General features: G+C 39.4%; 1 protein-coding gene across 3 annotated transcripts; it reads left to right on the top strand.

Moving 5' to 3' along the window:
• The first annotated feature begins 177 nt into the window (after positions 1-177).
• cluha (clustered mitochondria (cluA/CLU1) homolog a) lies at positions 178-21,253 on the top strand. Of its 3 annotated transcripts, none has more exons than XM_055196603.2 (26): positions 178-525; positions 5,713-5,906; positions 5,996-6,167; positions 7,369-7,512; positions 7,601-7,728; positions 9,135-9,289; positions 9,410-9,535; positions 9,614-9,761; positions 9,836-9,928; positions 10,006-10,700; positions 10,813-11,138; positions 11,726-11,827; positions 11,928-12,028; positions 12,770-12,922; positions 13,008-13,070; positions 13,298-13,542; positions 13,777-13,861; positions 13,948-14,101; positions 14,182-14,321; positions 14,401-14,481; positions 14,627-14,752; positions 14,862-14,983; positions 15,099-15,192; positions 19,131-19,265; positions 19,460-19,533; positions 19,615-21,253. In XM_055196603.2, exons 1-26 carry the CDS (start codon positions 396-398, stop codon positions 19,739-19,741), a joined length of 4,113 nt encoding a protein of 1,370 aa, XP_055052578.1. In that variant the 5' UTR covers positions 178-395; the 3' UTR covers positions 19,742-21,253. The 3 variants fall into 3 exon arrangements, with proteins under 3 accessions (XP_055052578.1, XP_055052576.1, XP_055052579.1); XM_055196601.2 differs by having other exon boundaries at positions 10,813-11,225; XM_055196604.2 differs by lacking the exon at positions 178-525 and adding an exon at positions 1,544-1,670 and having other exon boundaries at positions 10,813-11,225.
• Positions 21,254-22,085: the final 832 nt, after the last annotated feature.

Raw genomic sequence — 22,085 nt, 5'->3', positions numbered from 1 at the left:
TTTTATGCCGGCATTGAGTCTCAAATATGAATTGCATAACATCAATTAATTAGGCTAAATCCTGAATAACAACTTGCAACCAAAAGGTTAGCGTTTCTGTAAACGCGCTTCTCTACACCAGAAATGGACTTGTGGGCTTGCCGTAGCCGACCGTGTGTTTAGTGGGCGGAACAAATACAAAGGCAAACAGGTCAAGAGGAGGAGAAAGCACGTGTGACAGCCAGGCAGAGAGCTGTCCTTCGGAAGTGAAATTGTTTTTGTAATATCTTTGCATGTAACCGGCCAGCCATTGCGTCTAACGGAGAAGGCCATACAACAGACTCACAGAAAAAACCCTCAGCAACGGTAATTGGTTGCTAGCTTTGAAACAGAGTTAATCTTCTGGAAAACGAATCATGGTTAGCAAGACGGATGACATCCCAGCATCAGTGCCGAGCTGTAACACCGTTGACCTGGCTCGGGAAGGCGAAACAACGAACAGCAAAGAGACGAGCAAGACAGCCTTGAAAGATCCATGTGCATGCGGTATGTAAACTTCAAAGCCATTCATTGCGCTATTTCCTTAATGCGTTTTAAACCCTATGACCGGCTTTAAAGTAAATCAGTGTTGAAACCTGATTTATGTTTGACTGAATAGAGGTCAAAGTAAAGTAGGACGGAGACAGGCAGTCTTGCAAATGTATTTGCTTTTAACTAACAATGAACGACATGTGTCTTGCGTAAGTGAATATGGGACAAGTCAGTACCTGTTAATGTATAAGGCTCCAGCATCCATTCAACCATTGTGGTAAAGTTTGGAATGCACAGGCGACTTATTTTATTACTTGGTACTTTAACTATGGATTGATGCTGTTGGACTTTCCATTAGTACTTTGTACAGATAAACCCAATAACGATACACTGAAACCCAAATTGCAGGTTATTGAAGCATCATTGATTGTAATATCAATGTTTAACTTAAAATCTATGCCATGCCAGTACTGCCATGTGTACTGTTACATGTTAAGAAGTTGTAGTTAATCATCAGGCTAATTTAAAAGGATTGCGGGATGCTAAACTTTAGCCAAGGTGAGTGAAAGCTATCTGGATGCTGCTACCTCAGCTGAACTCAAGTCAATATTCACACTATCTATTTGCTTGCTTAAGTATCACATGCAGCTCTTAAATAAACTTTGCATATTTTTTTAAATCTGTTAAATGTTTTGCATGCTGGTTGTGAAGGCTAGCTAACTTTCATCTTACAGCAATGTGTTGTTAGTAGCATGTCCGCTAGCTGCTGTGAAGTCTTGACGCACATGTTCTTTAACAGCGCGCATGAACGCGATTCAACTGAAGGTCACCTTCATTGGGACTCAACCATTCAGCAGAATGGGGGTGGCTGTTTGTTTTTACCACAGTTTGATTTCAAATTTCGCTTTGTTGAATATACGTTTACATTAAAAAAAATATTTAATCAACAGCTCAACCGTTTTACTTGATTAGTTATTACTGTGTTAGAAATATAAGGCTTTGTTTTGTACGCGTGTGTTTTATAGCCCCCTCCCGTTTTCATTCAGCAAGGTGTTTCGCTCCTCGACCGGGAAGCGGAAGTAGACGCACATGAAAAGTCATGGTGCATGTATGCCGATAGAAGGTTATTGCTACCAGTTAAATATAGAGGGATCTGTTAGGTAAGTGTCGGGTTTACAGAGTTTGCTTACATCCTAAGATGAGTCCTGTAAAGTACGACTTACATCCGAGCCACAAAGCGAGGCAGGATCTGTTGTCATTTGATGAGGTTAAGAGCAAATAGCCGGGTGATGTGCACACTGTGCTAGCTGCTGCAGTCTGTGAGACCTTGGAAAAGACTGGGCACCTGACAGCTGTAGTACGGGTCACTGTGATAGTCATTGACAGTGTTTGATCGTTTGAATTTAATGCTTAAAATGATGTCTGTGTAATATTTGGTTGAGAAATATAGTCTGTGCATCTGATGTGACTTGACAGTTCCAGTTGCATCATGATGAATGCAATAAATGCTTAATAAATCTTTTAAGGATTCTCAGACATTGTTTGATTCATTTTCATATTTGGTAAATATATATTTAAATCTGTTTTATTACATTATGCCATTTTGTTGGAATTTGAAAGTGAAGGCACGTTGTAAATTTTCTTCAAATTTTCCTGTAATTTATTTGGTCATCACACAATTCATCACACTCACATTGCGTTTGCAGAACAAAGGATCATGGGTTCAATCTCAGGGAACAGGCACATTAGTAAATTTATACTTACTTAGTAATGCACAGTAACTCACTTTGGATTAAAATGCGTCTGCCAAATGCATAAATGTAAATGTAGTAATTGACTGATCAAACCATGTGTTGGAGAGTTCTAACAGCTCTGATATCTAGCAGCACATCAACTTATGGCCATCTCTCTTGCTTAATGTTTAAATAATATGCCAAGATTCACTCCCTGTAGCTTTATATTGCCTGCAGAGACTTCAAGTTAATAAAGCATTAGGGCCCATTGCATTACTGGGGCCAAATGTTTGCAGATATATTCTGCTGTCCCAAATCTCAGGAGGTTTTGAGCCCTGTGTTTTCTGTCCTCAAGTCTCAGACCACCATGATTTCAGCTGTAATGTCTGACAGTTGTCCACAACACAGTACTCTTGTGCCTGACTTCAGGATTAACTGCTGGTTTGTACTGCTCCCAATTAGTAGGGGTGCCTTTTTCAGATTGTTGTTAAAGTGGTTTTGTTAAAAAAAAGTTTTTCTTGCAGCAAAATTAGGGTCACTAATGTATAAAAGCTTTCTTAACTGGTTAACCGTAGCACTCAGGGGTGCTCTTTTAACTACTTGCATTTTATCTGTGCCTTGAATGATTTACCTGCAGAATCACAACAGAGTGTTGCAAATGAATAATTGAGTGTTTAGTTACTGTTGTATTTGAGTCCTAACTGTTCCCCTTATGCAGTGCACTGTGTGATGATGCATATTTCTTTCTGTGATAATATATTTAAACAGCACTGAAAGAAAGTCATTAGAATCAGCAGCACATTTACCATGTTATGAACTTACACCAAACAGATTACCATGCTGGTAGATGTTTAGCTATAAATCCGTAACGGGAGGATTAGCATACCAGTTCTTAAATGCACTAAATGTGGTGTACGGCTGGACTTCACCCAGTAAAGTGGGAGGGCCTATTTAAAGACAAGGGAATTGACTTTGCATTGTGCAACATTGAGTTGCAAGTTACTTCATGCATACTTTGATCTATTTAAAAGATTGTTTGTCAGATGCAAATCTCTGGATCGGCTGGTTTAGGTGGTTTAGAGGTTTGTTTTGTGTAAATCTAGATTTCAATGTTTAGTTTAGTGATAGAAGAAATGAGACACATTTGCAAGGCTTTTCTCTTATTGTTACTGATCATGCATGTTTTTTATTAAGCAAAAAAGTTCCCAACCAAGTACTACACTATTTAGAGGTAATCTCCCAATTTAGTGTACACACTTTCTCACCTCTGCTGTGACCTAACAGTCTTTCTGTTGGCAGCTCTTTATCCGATAGGCCACCTTAACGTAATGCTCATGATTAGATTTGCAATGGATCAAGAAAGCTCTGTGTAAACAGGCAACCTAGATCAAGATAAAGAAATAAATGACAGTGGGCCATATGGTGCCGCTCGGTCTGAGAATAGTTGACTTCAATTAGGAAGGTGTTGTAAGTAGCTAATGCAATACTGTTTAAATACCTTACATTCAGTGAGAGGCAGAGCAAACTCCACATTCCTTTAAAGTTAGTGTTTTTTTAAACATGCTATTTACTTTTGGTCAAAAGTCTACAATATATAAATTCAGACTTCAACTTGGGTCATTGTGCAATCCTTTTGATTTCTCTCCCCTGTGACCCTCTGTGTCTGTACTGTGAGACCAATTGTTTGTTGCTATAGCCGTGACACTTTGTTGCCATTGAGGAGAGCCAAGGACGAGCTGCAGTTGTCGAAAAGCAAACAGTGTGTTTTGCTCTTGCATGCTGAATTACGTCCGAGACAGCTGTTACATCAGAAGGGGCCTGAAAACAAAATTTCCTTATTAGGAATCAAAGTTTTGTCATGTTATTCAATTCAGTATGCTAAAACGTGCAAGCTCAGAATAAGTGCCTGGGATATGACTGAATCAAAGCAATGGGGACCTTTCTTAAACAATGAAGTCATATGATATTGCACCACTGGTCGGACAGCATTCAGCCATAGACAAATGCCAGGAGCGCCCCCCTCCCGAGACCTAGGACTTAAATTGTTGCCGTGGAGATTTCCATGGCAGCTCACCATTGCGCTGTGGGAGCTGTATTGTGTGCAGAAGTGAAGTGTTATAGGGGATCAGAAGCTGTACTGTGTACTAGTTGGCTGACCTACTGGTTAAAATCCACTAACCTTTATGCAACTAAGTACCTTAGTGCTTAGCTGACCATAGATCTGGCTGATAAAATGTACTATGGTGTGAAATAGATGAATGTTACAATAATATTTATATTCTTTTTTACATCTTTGTCAACCATACAAAGCTGGAATTAAGGATTATTTTGATAAGTGACCAATCTTACTATTATTAGAAGGATTTATTTACTGTTTGGTTAAACATCTTTTAGTTAAAGGCGGGGTGCACGATCTCTGAAAGCCAATGTTGACATTTGAAATCACCTAAACAAACACACCCCTACCCCAATAGAGTCTGGATCTTCTTTTGATAGCCCCACACATACACAACTCAAGCAACAATGTTGGTTAGTAGACACGCCCCTTACTGCTGATTGGCCACAAGTGTGTTAGTAGTCGGCCTGACTCCCTTTTCCAAAGCGTTTTTCAAAAATAGTGCACCCCCTCCCTAAAGGGTTTATGAGGCATATAAGCCTTTTTTAAGATATTTTATTATTTTGTAAGAATATGTCCTTTTTTTGGCAATTTTTTAGATGTAATATTAGTCTCAGGTGTTTCCAGATTGTGTCTCTTTAAAGTTTCATGCCCAAATACCCTATATATCATTTATACCATCTTACTTTGTGTGTCCAGGAAGAGGTGTTGTTTTTGTGTATGTCTCTCTAAATGCAAATGAGCAACTACATTCCTCTTTGTTTACTGTTATCTGTACCGAAAACATAGAGCATTTTTAAAGACGACCACCTTACTTCAATGTTCATAATGGCCGTGTGGTAATGGATTATTTAAAGAAGTTTTAAAATTGAAGTTATGATCTAACTCTAGTCTTTGAATGGTTGTGGGCGGGGCTTGTGCAGTTTGCTCAGAAAACACTATAATCATGTTCCATGAGACTGTTGAGGTTTCACAAGAATTAAAAGAAAGGAGTGGGCAGATTTTTTGGGCGACACACAGTTATGCCCAAAATAAAATAAGTGAATTTTTTTCATATTAGGTGACCTTTAATTGCTTGTAATATGTTTCTTTCATATGTTTTTAATTATGCACAATCATTTATATTACACGTATATGTACATTTTAAACTGCACCAAGATGACTGGGAGTAGTACTCTAGATGAGGCTTTATTGTTAGTTTTGGGGGTTGGAAAACCTCAATGTCACCACTGCCCTGTCAAAATCAAGCATGTAATATTGTCTTATTTATTTTAGTTATACAATGCGTCAGTTTCATATTTGAATGCTTACTGGCTTATCTAAACCTTAATACCTCTGTTCCTCCACCCTCAGGGCACCGTGGTGACAAAGCAATAATGAACGGAGACAGTGGTCATGATCACGCTGAGGAAGCCGACTCCAAGCAGGATGGCAATGCTGATGCAGACTCTGGTGAAGATGCCAATGAACAAGAAGTGATTGTAATTCAAGACACCGGCTTTACAGTGAAGATTCAAGCACCAGGAACTGAACCTTTTGACCTTCAGGTGAGCCATGTCAGCTGGTGTGTATTACATTGAGTAATTACTAACTGGGGAATGTAAGTAATGTAACAATCTTTTTGGTTCCTATGCAGGTGTCACCACAAGAGATGGTGCAGGAGATCCACCAAGTGCTGATGGACCGTGAGGATACCTGCCACCGCACCTGCTTCTCCCTGCAGCTTGATGGCAATGTACTCGACAACTTTGCAGAGCTCAAGTCCATCGAGGGCCTACAAGAAGGTTCCCTTCTCAAAGTTGTGGAAGGTACAATTTAATGCGCATCTACTTAAAGCGATACTCCAGCCAAATATCAAATTTAATCTGTGATTTACTCACCCTCAAGCCATTTGAGATCTATACACACGTCCATCATCTTTCGGACTAACACAATTGGAGTTATTTTAGAAATGTGCTTGCTCATTCAAGCTTATAATGGTGGAGATCAGGGAGCAACTTCATACTTTGAGACCCAAAAAGATCATCCATTCTTCACAGAAGTAATCCACACTAGGGCTGTCACAATGATTAAATTATCATCTCATCGCGATTGTTTGACCTCATCGCGATGATTTCAGATCACCGCAATGATTGCAGATCTCTTTAAACACACAAGGGGGAGTGAATCACCTATATAAACGAGACCGTATCAGATTACTTTTAAATATGTGTATTAATATTTACTGCCAGGTAAACCTTGCAAAAGATTTAATTTAAATAATCACAACAATGTGTGAAATTATTTCTTGAACAATCTGTAAAAAAATGTATGAGAATTAAATGTCAAAGCAAAAAAACCCAGACAATTAATCGTCATAACCGTCAAAGCCTTAAAACAGGCAATTAATCGTAATAACCATCACAATTTATTAGACAATTAACCGTCAGCAAAATGTCATAACCGTGACAGCTCTAATCCACACGGCTCAATGGGGTTAATAAAGGTCTGCTGTAGGTAATCGATGCGATTTTGTAAGAAAATTATACATTTTATACACTATAATAACTAGCTTCTGGTAACAACTCCATCTTGGACTCATGCAATTCACGCAACCAACACTTAATATGCATAAACTCTTGCATGAGTCCAAGATGCTGTCGTTACCGATGCTGTTAGTTATTATAATTTATAAGTTTGAAATATGGATATTTTTCTTGCAAAATCACATCGATTACCTGCAAAAGACCTTTATTAACTCCTTGAAGCCATGTGGATTACTTTTGTGAAGGATGAATGCACTTTTTGGGGATTTAAAGTCAGAAATTGTTCCCTGATCCCTGTTTTCTAAGGACATTTAGTAAAATAATTCAGAACGTGTTAGTCTGAAAGATAATGTACGTATGTATCTCTGATTGCTTGAGGTGAGTAAATCATGGGCTAATTTGTTATTTGGCTGTAGTATACCTTTAAATCTTAAATGAGCATCTTATTAGAAGGTACTGAGCTCTATGTGTTTTCATTCTGTAGAACCCTACACTGTACGTGAAGCCCGCATTCACGTTCGCCACATCCGAGACCTCCTGAAGAGCCTGGATCCATCAGACGCCTACAATGGAGTGGACTGCAACTCCCTCTCGTTCCTCAGCGTGTTCACGGATGGAGACCTTGGAGGTATGTGTGTGATAGGAAGAATGTGAGGTCTTTGTTAGTTTTTCAGGTTGTTGTTTTTGTGATGACTGCTTTGTTATTTCCTCCATAGACACTGGGAAACGCAAGAAGAAGGGCAGTGAACTTGAGCAGATCGATTGCACGCCACCTGAGCACATTCTGCCAGGCAGCAAAGAGCGTCCTTTAGTTCCCCTCCAGCCACAGAACAAAGACTGGAAGGTGGGCGGTTGTCATTAATTTAAAATAAATCACTTTGATATTGCAATCCAAACATGATATTTTTATCTATTTGAAATGTTACAAATTATTATTTAGCCTGTATATTATGTAGGGGCAGTTTCCTGGATAAGGTTTAGAGTTATCCAGTACTAGGCGTTCGTTATATTGGGACATTAAAGCAACACCAAAGAGTTTTGGCTCTTTGCTCCCCCTACAGGTTAGAAGCGTAATTGTCCATTACCCACTGTCATAAATACTGAGGCATAGCTGGCTCTAATTGGATTGTAGATCTGCCGTAAAGCAAGTTTTTGTAGTATTCACTCGGACTACGGGACCGCTACCCAACGGTTGGAAACTTCTTTAGTGCGGTTTTGGCCGATAGAGGGCTGCAAAGCGAATGTGAAAGTGCTGCTCACCCTGTTTAGAGTGGATAAACGACTGAAACTGTTTTGAAAGCGTTATTTTAAGGTAAAAAAACTCTTTGGTGTTGCTTTAAAGAAGTTTTTACAAACAGACTTTACAAAAAAACAAAACTGGTGTGCATCTTAAAGGGACATTCCACTTTTTTTGAAAATATGCTCATTTTCCAGTTTCCCTAGAGTTAAACATTTGATTCTTACCGTTTTTAAATCCATTCAGCTGATCTCCGGGTCTGGCGCTACCACTTTTAGCATAGCTTAGCACAATCCATTGAATCGGATTAGACCATTAGCATTGCGCTAAAAAATAACCAAAGAGTTTCAATATTTTTCCTATTTAAAACTTTTTACTCTTCTGTAGTTACATTGTGTACTAAGACGACGGAAAATTAAAAGCTGCGATTTTCTAAACAAATATGGCTAGGAACTATAATGTCATTCTGGCGTAATAATAAGTGACTTTGCTGATGTAACATGGCTGCAGCAGGCGTAGTGATATTACGCAGTACCCGAAAATAGTCCCCTTGGTTAGTTTCAATAGGAGGGGACTATTTTCAGGCAGTGCGTAATATATGCCTGCTGCAGCCATGTTACAGCAGCAAAGTCCTTGATTATTACGCCAGAATGAGAGTATAGTTCCTAACCATTTTTTAGCGCAATGCTAATGGTCTAATCAGATTCAATGGATTATGCTAAGCTATGCTAAAAGTGCTAGCGCCAGACCCGGAGATCAGCTGAATGGATTCCAAAACGGTAAGAATCAAATGTTTAACTCTAGGGGAGCTGGAAAATTAGCATATTTTCAAAAAAAGTGAATTGTCCCTTTAAGACAAAACAATGGGACGGACATACGTTAAGATGCTTCAGTACAAGGTGTGTTTAAACTAAGGCAGCTCAAACATGCATATTAGTCTGGGACTAGGATAAGCCCTGTCTGGAAAACCGCCCCAGAGAGTTCCTAATCTCGATGCCCTCTTTAACCTGCAGCCTATGCAGTGCCTAAAAGTCTTGACCATGAGTGGCTGGAACCCACCGCCCGGCAACAGGAAGATGCACGGCGACCTCATGTACCTGTACGTTGTGACAGTAGAGGACAGACACGTCAGCATCACTGCCTCCACACGTGGATTCTACCTCAATCAGTAAGCGACCAATGACCTTCCACAGCCATCAATCATTCACTTAACATTGCTAAACAATGTGGTGATCTCTCCCTCTGAGGAAGATGTCTGTGTTTTTAACATCTATGTTGACTATTGCAGGTCAACCACTTATATCTTCAACCCTAAGCCAGCCAACCCCAGCTTTCTCAGCCACTCCCTAGTGGAACTGCTTAGCCAGATAAGCCCTGCCTTTAAGAAGAACTTCAGCTCTCTGCAGAAGAAAAGGTAATGCATTTAATCTCTTCAGGTGTTTGTTTGTTTATTTATTAAGTCTTTTCACTAACATCGATCCACACTTTTTAGGGTTCAGAGACATCCGTTTGAGAGAATAGCCACTCCTTTCCAAGTGTACAGCTGGACTGCACCACAGATCGACCATGCCATGGATTGTGTGAGAGCAGAGGATGCCTACACCTCTCGTCTGGGTTATGAGGAGCACATACCTGGCCAAGTAAAAAAACTTCTGTCTGTGAAAGTATCTGTGAATTTGAATATTGTGGTATTAAAGAGCTTTTGAATCCTTAGACTAGAGACTGGAATGAGGAGCTCCAAACCACCAGAGAACTTTCTCGTAAGAACCTCCCTGAGCGTCTGCTAAGAGAAAGAGCCATATTTAAGGTGTGACTAACAAGCCCAAATTTAAAACAAGCATGCTTTAATCTTCAACACTGACTAAACACTCTTTTGCTTTTCAGGTCCATAGCGATTTTGCCGCCGCAGCGACACGTGGTGCAATGGCGGTGATCGATGGCAATGTCATGGCGATCAACCCTGGAGAGGAGACGCGCATGCAGATGTTCATCTGGAACAACATTTTCTTCAGCTTGGGCTTTGACGTTCGTGATCACTACAGGGAGCTGGGCGGGGATGCTGCCGCCCATGCCGCCCCCACCAACGACTTGAACGGGGTGAGAGCGTACAGCGCTGTAGACGTTGAGGGTCTGTACACCCTGGGCACGGTGGTGGTGGACTACCGGGGTTACCGTGTAACTGCGCAGTCCATCATTCCTGGCATCTTGGAGCGTGAACAGGAGCAGAGCGTCATCTACGGATCCATTGACTTTGGCAAGACTGTTGTGTCTCACCCCAAGTATCTGGAGCTTCTGGAGAAGACCAGTCGCCCATTGAAGGTGCAGAAACATGCCGTGCTCAATGAGAAAGATGCTGCTGTGGAGCTTTGCTCCTCTGTGGAATGCAAAGGTATAATCGGTAATGACGGTCGCCATTACATACTGGACCTTTTGCGCACCTTCCCTCCCGACCTCAACTTCTTGCCAGTGGACGGAGAAGGTCTTGCACCGGAGAGCCAAAAGTTGGGTTTTCCACGTCAACATCGCCATCGCCTTGCGTGTCTGCGCCAGGAACTCATCGAGGCCTTTGTGGAGCACAGGTATGTAATCTATTTCAAATCATAATTTAATGTAAATTATATGCATGCAATTTCTGCTTCCTGAAAGTTTGCTTTTCAGTGTGTCTAAACCTGTGAACCTCTTTCACCTCAGATATCTTCTCTTCATGAAGATGGCAGCACTTCAGCTAATGCAGCAGAAGGCGAACAAAGACAGCAAAAACGCCCTTCAAGACTCAAGCACGGCAGATGCGGAGTCTGAAGGCAAACCACATGCCCTCGAAGCATCCGACAAGGTTATTGAAACCACATCCTCCTCTGAATCTGCTCTGTCTCCAGAAGCATCCGTGCCTGAAAACTCTGCTCCAGAGAGCAAGGAGGCCAATCTGAATGCAGAGATTCCTACGGCAAACACCAATGGTACTCATGAACCCTCAGCTGCAGAGAGTCAGAACGGAGGCTGTGATAGTCCATTGGAGGGTAAGGAAGCTGATGAAAATATACCTGGACTTGCCCAAGCTAAAGAGCTGGCCGAGTCCTTAGCAGCAGAAGATGGATCCGGTATTGGTACGTCATGAGTGCATCCAAAATAAAGCATTAAAGGGAACAAAAGCAAGAGTTGGCATGTACATGTAAACGATGCCTTTTTAGCAATGATCCATCTGGTTCCATCATCACCTCATTAGATGTCCTGCTGTCTTTTTCATTTGCTTTTTCGACATCTGTGCCATTTGCTTTTGTTCCCTCTGATGCTCATGGAAGGAGAAAATTATCTCCTAGATTGGTTTTGTGATATCTTGGCTTTAATATTTTGGGACTTCAGGTTATTTCCTCCTATGTTGCACCATACTTACATACTCCTGTCTAACTATTTATTGGTGGGATTGGCAAATTGAGTTAATTTTTTGTGTGTGGGATTAACTTGCTACTTATGATTTAACCAAACACCCAATCACAATGTGATTTATTATTTTGCATGCTTGCGTCACAATTAATCATGAATTTGGAAGTTGCTTGTGAGTTTGAATAAAATTTTGACATTTGGTGAAACATTTGCCTTTTTGCAGACCCCAAAAGCAGAGAAGTGGTCCTCAATGCTTGTAAAGCTGTGGGCTCTATCAGCAACACCTCTTTCGACATTCGCTTCAACCCAGATATTTTTTCTCCAGGTATTCAGCGTGTATTTGTTTTTGTAAACAGACTGCGATTTTTTTGATTTAATCATATATGGCCGAGGTTGATGACCTGATCTATTTATCTTCATTGTAGGAGTGCGTTTCCCAGAAGACATTGCTGAGGAGATCCAGAAACAGAAACAACTTCTCAAAGATGCTGCAGCTTTCCTAGTGTCTTGCCAGATCCCATCTTTTGTAAGTGATCTTATTCGCACTCCATCTTGTAATATTTAAGGATAACACGACCGTTTTTTATTTTACTATGTTCTTACCTCAACTTAGATGAATTAATACATACCTATCTGTTTTCAATGCGTACACTTAATCTTTGTACAGGGAACTATATTGAAAAAAACGAGAACTATATTGTATGCGGAAGAGCACGTAGTTTGCAGCACTTCGACCTTGGGTGCTCATTTTTTATCCGCTTAAAAAAATCGCTAAGTTTTATTTTGCGTCACCATACTTGCTCTTGTAATTGCTCATGTAACAGTCTTTAAATAGGAAAAACATGGAAGTGTTTGGTGGCTTCTGGATTCAGTCCTTTTTGGATCCTAAGGAATGAATGGGGCTAGTCTAAATGCTAGCACATTCGCATCATGCTATACAGGGAATAAGTGCTCGCATTGATAAGAGATAGGTATGTATTCATTTGTCTATGTTGAGGTAAGAACAAAGTAAAATCTTGAAAAACAGTGGTGTTTTCCTTTAAAGGGTCATTCCACTTTTTTGGAAAATATGCTCATTTTCCAGCTCCCGTACGACTTTGCTGCTGAATGGATTCCAAAATGGTAAGAATCAAATGTTTAACTCTAGGGGAACTGGAAAATGAGCATATTTTCAAAAAAAGTGGAGTGTTCCTTTAACAAATAATCCAATCAGGTTTTTGAGGTGCCATTGAATGACCTGAATTCGTGTTCTTGCATCTTTCTGTAGGTAAAAGACTGTTTAGATCACAGCTCTCTGCCAATGGATGGAGCAACTCTGACAGAAGCCCTCCATCAACGTGGCATTAACATGCGCTACCTTGGTACTGTGCTGGAATTTATGGACAACATGTCTGCAAAAGCACAACTTGAGCACATCTACGTAAGTTAAGATATATATACATTTTTCAAATGTTTCATTGTTAACTTTTCAAAATGTAAAAATTTGTTTTTCGTTTTACATGCAGAGAATAGGAATCTGTGAGCTGATCACCAGATGTGCTAAACATATCTTCAAGACATATCTTCAGGTAAGCTTCATGACTTACCTTGAAAACCAATAGCATGGCAGCACAGTAATATTGAATAGTTACTGTGGTACGTATCCACGGTATTGACATTGCACCATGGTAATATGGTGGTATTTTTTTTAAAAAGTACACCATTCAAAATAACCATTGGACCTTTTTTTGTTAGTGATTGACTATTTCAATAAAAAGCACAAACCTGTACATGAATGCTTGTTTGTCATGTACAGGGTGTAGAGCTCTCTGCTCTTTCTGCTGCTGTGAGCCATTTCCTGAACTGCCTATTAAGCGCCTTCCCAGACGCTGTAGCTCACCTCCCTGCGGATGAGCTGGTGTCACGCAAAAAGAGCAGGAAGAGACGCAACAGGGTCCCCGGTGGAGGGGACAACACCGCCTGGGCCAGCCTGACTCCCAGTGAGCTGTGGAAGAACATTGCTTCGGAGGCACAAAGCTACTATCAATTTGGTCTGCAATGGTGAGAATTACAATTAAACTTGTAAATTAAAGCTTATATACCCTGAAAAAAGTGCTGTGGTGAAGTTTCCTAGTGTGGTTCAACTGGTAAAGCATGGCACTTGCGATGCCCAAACTCAAGGATCGATTCCCTTTGCCAAACGCATAAATGTTAATGGAAATAAAAACTGTAAATGCAGGATTAACATAGTCTGTCTTATGTTCTGCTCATAATGATGTTTTTGTCTCTCTGCAGTGAAAGTGTGGACCAGGCAGTAGAGAAATACGGCTTGCAGAAGATCACACTGATGAGGGAGATTTCGATCAAGACTGGGATTCAGGTAAAGCTCTTATCAATCTCTCTGCGTCTGTATAGTGTCATCAGGCCTTTATTAAGAAAAGCCTTTCCTGTGTGCTTCCTTTGCAGATCTTGATAAAGGAGTACAACTTTGACAGCCGTCACAAGCCGGCCTTCACTGAGGAAGACATCCTGAACATCTTCCCCGTCGTGAAGCACGTCAACCCCAAAGCCTCAGATGCCTTCCATTTCTTCCAGAGCGGGCAGGCCAAGGTTCAGCAAGGTAGAGTCATGCCCTAAAATGTCTCATTGATGCTATATCAATAACCCAACCACTTACAAAATGTCGTTCTCCCTTTTTAGGATTCCTTAAGGAGGGCTGTGAACTCATCAATGAGGCCTTGAACCTCTTTAATAATGTCTATGGAGCCATGCACGTGGAGATCTGCGCCTGCCTGCGCCTGCTTGCTCGACTCAACTACATCATGGGCGATCACTCTGAGGTACGATCAAATTAGCTTAAACAAACCGGTAATCATTTAAACTAACTCTCAACGTAATTATTCTTGTTTTGATTTTTAGGCTTTGAGTAACCAGCAGAAAGCTGTTCTTATGAGCGAAAGAGTGCTGGGCATTGAACACCCCAACACTATTCAAGAATATGTAAGTAGCTATAATTTGAGTAGGAACTTAACAACACCATAGCTTTGTGCCAACATATCATGAGCTAGCACCACTGGTGTTCTTCATAAAATGTAAACCAAAAAAGTCTGCATTTTTCTAAATATTTTATGTATGTTCTTCACAGATGCACTTGGCCTTATACTGCTTTGCCAATGGTCAGCTGTCCACTGCCCTCAAACTGTTGTACCGCGCCCGATACCTCATGCTTGTTGTGTGTGGAGAGGACCATCCTGAAATGGCTCTGCTCGATGTAAGCCAGATTCATACTTAAAACTTTTGCTTTGCTTTGAATATGCAGTGGTAACTTGAATAGTTAAGGTATAGTTTATGCTGAGTCTGTGTTTTTGCTTTTGATGTAGAGCAATATCGGTCTGGTACTTCATGGTGTGATGGAGTATGACCTCTCTCTGCGTTTCCTGGAGAACGCTTTGGCCATCAATTCAAAATACCACGGGCCACGGTCCCTTAAAGTAGCCCTCAGGTATATAAATCGGACAGGCAAAGTCACTTATATAGTATATGCAGGCTTCTTAGAGACGATTATAAAGATATGTTTATACTGTATGTCTCTAATATTTCACTGTGTTCATCTGCAGTCATCACCTGGTGGCCAGGGTATATGAAAGCAAAGCTGAGTTTCGCTCTGCATTGCAGCATGAGAAGGAAGGTTACACTATTTACAAGAACCAGGTACACCCAACCAATCACATGTGCAATGAAAATAACTGATTATAGCTTTGAAGGATACATTACTATCTACTAGTGTCTTACAATGAGTTTTACAAACCTATGTGATTAATTGTGACCCTGGATCACAAAACCAGTCATAAGTTGCATGGGTATATTTGTATAAATAGCCAGTGTTGGGGAAAGTTACTTTTAAAAGTAATGCATTACAATATTAAGTTACTCCAAAAAAAGTAACGTATTACTTAGTTACTAGTTACTTTTCATGGAAAGTAATGCTTACGTTACTTTTTAGTTACTTTTGCGTTACTTTTTCTTGGCTGAGGCTTGATCTCTTTCAGGCCTTTACAGGTGTTTTTTATGACTAAAAAGTTGCAGAAATTTGCAAATTCATCACAAAAACGTCGAGCTCTGGCCTTCCATCTCAGTTTCTGACTCAAAAGTGTTCCACACAGGCGTGTACGCATAGAGTGCATAATGTGACCTATGTTTAATTTAATTCTAGGGTTGTGCCGATAGACGATAGTATCGTGTATCGACGATCTTCAGACATATCGCCAATGGCAGGCTTTCATGGCGATAGTCAAGACGATAGTTGGCGAATGGTTATTATTATTATCATCATAGTTTTATATTAACACCGACAATGCATGCTTTTCCTCACAGGAGGGTTTGTGGGCTTCACTTTACGCGGAGAGCTTGTAAAGAGAGTATTCCTTCTTGCACGTACCTGCACTTTATGCGCGCGTCTTGGTCTCCTTCTACCACTAAATCCAGCGCGCCGCGTCATGAGCAGCTGCGCTTCTCACGTGCACGCGCTCTCGCGTCTGTCCGCATTCTAAACATAAACTAAAGTAGTAACCCTTATTTGTTCAGTTTTATGCGTTTCATGCGAGCTGATGCAAACTTTACTTTTTGTTTAAAATATGACCCGCTGCATATTAGCGCCTCTCTCTCACTCTCGCGTACGTGCAGAGAGCTGCGCTCTCTCTGAAGTCAGATCACTAGGTATTAATCCTGTTTATGATATGCATTTGATGAGTTGTAGCAACACGTCCCTCGTGTTTAATATATGATTGTGTTTAAAATATGATTGCGTTCCGCTGGGCCGATGCGTTTAAAAAGGCACCTCATGAGAGCACCACTGCTTGACACGTCTAGTCTTCTGCAACAGCACTAAATAAATGCATTGAATAGTTTGTATGTGCGCGCACGTGTGTGTGCGTGCGCAGATGCATGTTTTTACAGTTATGAAGTAATCATGATAGGGTTTTAATGACGCGCTCGCTTTAATGGCATCAGTTTTAAGAAGGTTGCGGTCATGACGGTGTTACGGTCTTGTTTTTTTTGTCCACCCATCAAGTGACTTGTTATAATGAGTAAAAATTAACAAATAAAAAAGAGTAAACTACTGCCACGCCCCCCGATAATATCGTGTATAGCCGATCTCACCGGCTGACGATAGGACGATCTGAAAATAGGGCATATCGCCCAACACTATTTAATTCTGTACATAATTTTTTTATTGAATTAAGCTAAAAAGTAATTTGCATTACTTTATTGAAAAAGTAACTTAAAGGTGCAATGTGTAATTTTTAGAAGGATCTTTTGACAGAAATGCAAAATAATATACAAAACTAAATTATCAAGGGTGTATAAAGACCTTTCATAATCAACCGTTATGTGTTTATTGCCTTAGAATGAGACGTTTTATCTACATACACAGAGGGTCCCCTTACATGGAAGCCGCCATTTTGTGCAGCCATGTTTCTACAGAAGCCCTTAATGGGCAAACTTTGCCGCCAAAATTTACACACTGCACCTTTAAATATTAATGTGTACATTTAAAAATTGCTTTACTTTATTAATTTCTTAAGACTATTATTATTACGTAATGCACATTACTTGTAATGCGTTACCCCCAACACTGGAAATAGCCATTGTATGGGTCAAAATTATTGTGTTTTTATGCCAAAAATAATTAGGATATGAAGTAAAGATCATGTTCCATGAAGATATTTTGCAAGTTTCTAAATACTGTATGTCAAAAATGTATTTATCAATAGTAATATGTATGTATTTATATGTGCATATCGTACTGAACTATTAAATGCGATTTTCTCAATATTTAGGATTTTTTGCAGATTCAGATTCCAGATTTTCAAATAGTTGTATGAGGACAATATTTTGCCATATCTTAACAAACCATACATCAATGGGAACCTTCCTTATTGTTGTAAATCAGTGATGCATAGAACATAAACATGCTCGGTTTAAAAACGGTTTTATTTTTATAATGACATTTCAGAGTGAAACTGGATATTCATTAAGAAAATAATTGTATGGCAGAACTTGATTTTATTCTAAATTAATTTATAGGAGCTTCTCTCTGTCTCTATGAGATGTGGATAAGTTTGAAAAACTACCCTGGCTTTGTTTGCTTTAAAGTAATTTAAGAGATGGAGAAAGTTATAACATTTAAATAAATGATTATGAAGACAACATAATCATTTAAAAAATGTATAATAACATACAGCAGTGGTTTTCAAATGTTTCGGCATGCGGCCCCTATCGTGTACGGTGCATACCTTCGCGGCCCTCCCAAAGAAAATGTATGACATAAAACGTAACATTTTTATGAAACTAAACATAGTAAATTAAACGTATTGCTGTTGGTTTGTAGCCTTATTTTTCTGAGGTTTAATTACACAAAATTAATGTATTTTATATACACCGCCCCCTGGCAGCCTTTAGTTGGAGAACCGCTGACATGCAGTAATACGTTTGTGCATAAAGACTGTTTATGTCAGCAGTTTTAATTTCATCTAAAGACGGTTTCAGCAGTAACAACATAAACAAGCGGCTGTCGTGGTCCGCACGTAACTTCCGGTAAACTCCGCAAATAATAAATAACAACAAAGTACTTTAAACGTAGTTTATTTATATAACAAGCAAAAAAACAACACATAGATTACCAAGGAAACCAAAACATTTGTTATTTTCGACGAGGCATTTGTTTAAGAGATCAGTTTAGCAACTAGTCAGACCATTAAAAAAACAAAACCGGAAGTAAAGTTCGGATCCAGACATGTATCACGTGCGTCCGATGAAACGGTCTATATGATATCTGTTGCATAATAGTCTGCTATATTACTGTGGGAATGACCAGGGTCAGACAGAATCTGCTGATTTTTTTTGCTTTTTCTATGGAATTTTCTTTTTTAAATTATTTGCGGATTTTAAATGTTTTCAAAAATATATTAGAGAATTTAAGCTGCAAATATTATAAAATTGCATCTAAAATAATTACTTTATAAGGCTTACAATGAAAATGAGTAGAACCAAAACAATGAGTCCTCTGAATTTAACTGGACCAACATGAACCAGACAATGTGCATGTCAAGATAGAATTATAGCTTGTATATAAAATGACATATATTATTGTTTATAGTGTTATATATTATAACAGAATAAAAAAAGCTTGTGTTAATACGTTCTAATTATGAATTTAGCACGTATGAAGATCATTTCAATGCAAGAGCATTTGTCTTGTAATTGGATTTGAAATGATCATGTGTATACCGTCGCGCATCACATAGACGACAGACTCAAGTGAGATCTGCTTAACTCAGCGGTAATTTTTATTTAATCTCAAATATCAAAGGGTTCGTGCTCTCTATCATTAAAAACGGTCAAAGCAACAGAGTTAATGTACTTGTTATGTATGTGCTTGTTGTCAATGACGGTTCCTTGTCAATAACACACTCAAGCGTGAGATATGTGTGCTTGTCAATGATGGGCATTAAATCTGCAGAAAATCTGCGGGCGTGGATTTCGTTTGGGCCTGGGTATGACTGTAAGGTGCCCTAATCAACCTTCTGAAATCTACAATGATGAATGCAATGCATGTTACTTTAAATCCGCAATACATGTGTTTTTAGGTTGGTGAAACACATGAGAAGACTAAAGAGAGCTCGGAGTATCTGAAGTACCTCACACAGCAGGCGGTGGCACTGCAGAGAACCATGAATGAGATTTACAAGAATGGATCTAATGCCAGCATAATGCCACTGAAGGTCAGTCATACCTTTACAGATCTTAGGAGAGATGCTTTGCTGTACTGCCAGTTGAAATGGGACATCTGGGTGGCACATATAAAACTATTTATCCTTTCATTTATACTGTACTTGCCATGCCAATAGCATATGTCATGAGATCTATGATCCTGTGATGTTTACCTATGATTGATTTATTTGATTTCTCTCCGCAGTTCACTGCACCAAGCATGGCCAGTGTTTTGGAGCAGCTCAACATAATAAACGGCATCATTTTTATTCCTCTCAGGTGAGAGATGTAGTAATGATAGGTGTTTTAACGTGTTTTTTTTTAAACCAAACCAAACTTAAATCCTTGATTTTCATTCAGCCAAAAGGACCTGGAGAATCTCAAGGCGGAGGTGCAGAGGCGACAGCTGATGCAAGATTCTGGGAAAAACGAGGAACAGCAAGGCAACCATTTAGAGCTGGATGATAAGTTGCCCGTGGATGATTAACAACCCCCATCCTCTCCACATGAGGAGGACATGATGCTGCGACCATCTGTTTGAACCTGTGGACCTGAGAACTGAGCTGTCTAATTTAACCAATCAAATTTGAGCATAATGGGAAGGGGAGGAGCAGGAACAGGTGAAAAATATGTACAGAATGTAGTTTGTAGCTGCGAAAGGAATGAAAGCAGATGTTTAACATGTGCAATTCAACAGAATGACCCCTCGAGGTCTACCAGAGGAGGAATCTGAGAAAATATGTAACAGTTGTCTGTGAGCTTACACGGATGAGGCTGGAGGTGGCCATGGACGACCATGACATTTTAAACCAGAGCCTTATTCATCGATTTATCTATTTTTTATGCTTCCATCCATTACTTTCTCACCTGAGCCTAGGATTACCACAGTCCGTCCCAAATGAACCAATGAGTGTAGAGCGATACACACCTGCACCCCACATACACATAGCTTATCTGAAAACTCAGGTGATTTCTACCCTGCGTGAGACACCATTCGATTCACAGAGATAGACAATAATCTTGGGCTTAAGAATATACATTTTTAATGTCTAGCCTGAGGGCCGAATGGTCACGTCGTGTCCCATATCGTGTTTCTACGGTCGCTGTGGATGTTGTCCATAGACAAAACCTTACAACTTTACAGATGTGTGTTCTCAAACAATCATTTTCGATTGGTTGAGTATTTAGTATTTGGGATGGGTAAAAAAGCCATTAGATCATTCATGTACATGTTAATTTAAGCCATGTTTGTTTTATAGAAATACATTGAATGTGAATGGCTGTGTGTGTAAAGCTTTATCAATGGGGTTAGACAGGTACTTAATTGATGTTGATTGAAATACTGATTTCCAGCTTGAGGTAGATTGTGTTCAAACTATTTTTCACTTTGTGCGTATGTGTGTGTGTGTTTGTTCATGTATGTATGTAAGTATGTAAACCTGTGATTGTCCGCCCTAGTGCAAAGATGCAAAAATAGATTTGGAGGATTTCTCAAAAACTGCTGCAACAGAATATCACAATGATATTTTTTATACATACAGCAATGATGGACTCATGCAATCTGACTAGCAAGATGGTAAACATAATGGTTTTTGTGTATTTTGAATCTCCAGCTTCTGTCATCTTGGATGAAAATAATTTAGCACAATATTCAGGAACGTATCATTAATGCTCTGTGGTTTAAGAGGTCCTTGTTTGTTTCCTCTCTAGCAGTATTTATTGCACTTTCCAGTGTTTGCATGGTGTTGTACGGCACCACCCAAATGAGGAAAAGATGGGCTGCTTCATGTAACATACCAAAAAAGACTGAGGAAGATGTGTTTGCTTGTATACATGCTTTGTGTGTGTCCTGCAAATGTTAAAAATGTTGCTGTGCTGAAACTGTGTACGAAGCAATATGCTGGAATTAAGTGCATCTTGGTTAATGCACATGGATGCAAGAAACTGCTAGCCTGATTGTATTTTCCTTATAAAACAAAGTAAAATTCTTTAAAAAATGGTTTGTCTCTAAAACATGGGGGGGATTACTTGTATAACTTCACAAATATGTATTAAGCCTTGAAGCAGCAGTTGATGGTTTTAATATTAGGTCTCATTGAGACTGCATTGAAACTCTGCTGCAGTACCCTTAGGTACCACATGGATGTGCTGTAGTCAACATGTTTAATACTGACTGTTAATGGACATAAATTCACTTCATGACATTGAATTTGTAAAACTGAACAGAATAAATTCAATCGCTGAAGTTGCAATTTAGGAAACCGTATGCCATAATAAGCTCTTATAACAAGACTGGGGGTTAGTACAGTATGTAGCTCAAAGGCCTAATGGTAGTTCAGTGCTTTCAAGAACTCCAACAATGAGGTGTTGCTGGTAGTCTTGTTGTTAAAGCTTTAGGCTTGTGACATGTATATGGTAACATGTATTACAGGTTGAGTTTTGAGCAAGGATGACATTTAAACTGGAAGGTTATTGAGACGACTGTGTCCTGCAAATGCTGAACATTTTGAATGAAAATAAATAACAATCAGTCTACACTGTTAAGAGGGATCTTAAAACTGCTAAACAAATGTGTAAAGTGTTTATGTTGTGTACCAAACAGGCCAGTATAACAATTTTCAAGGTTATTTCAATAACAACTTGCATGATCAACCTATTTAATGAAATACACAAGTTTAAACATTATTGGACTATGTGAAAAAGGAACACAAAAGACCAGACAATGTGCTTTTTCAGAATTACAAAACTAAATTCCAAGTATACGTCTTTCTGGGTATAATATTCATAATATAGCCAATAATACAATTTATTTGTTATTTCTGTGTGAAAGT

The sequence above is a fragment of the Misgurnus anguillicaudatus genome, chromosome 24 (genome assembly GCF_027580225.2).
Source record: "Misgurnus anguillicaudatus chromosome 24, ASM2758022v2, whole genome shotgun sequence".
In the NCBI taxonomy this organism is placed as follows: domain Eukaryota; kingdom Metazoa; phylum Chordata; class Actinopteri; order Cypriniformes; family Cobitidae; genus Misgurnus; species Misgurnus anguillicaudatus.
The sequence above is the reverse complement of the archived record's forward strand: the minus strand, read 5'-3'. Positions and strand labels throughout refer to the sequence as shown.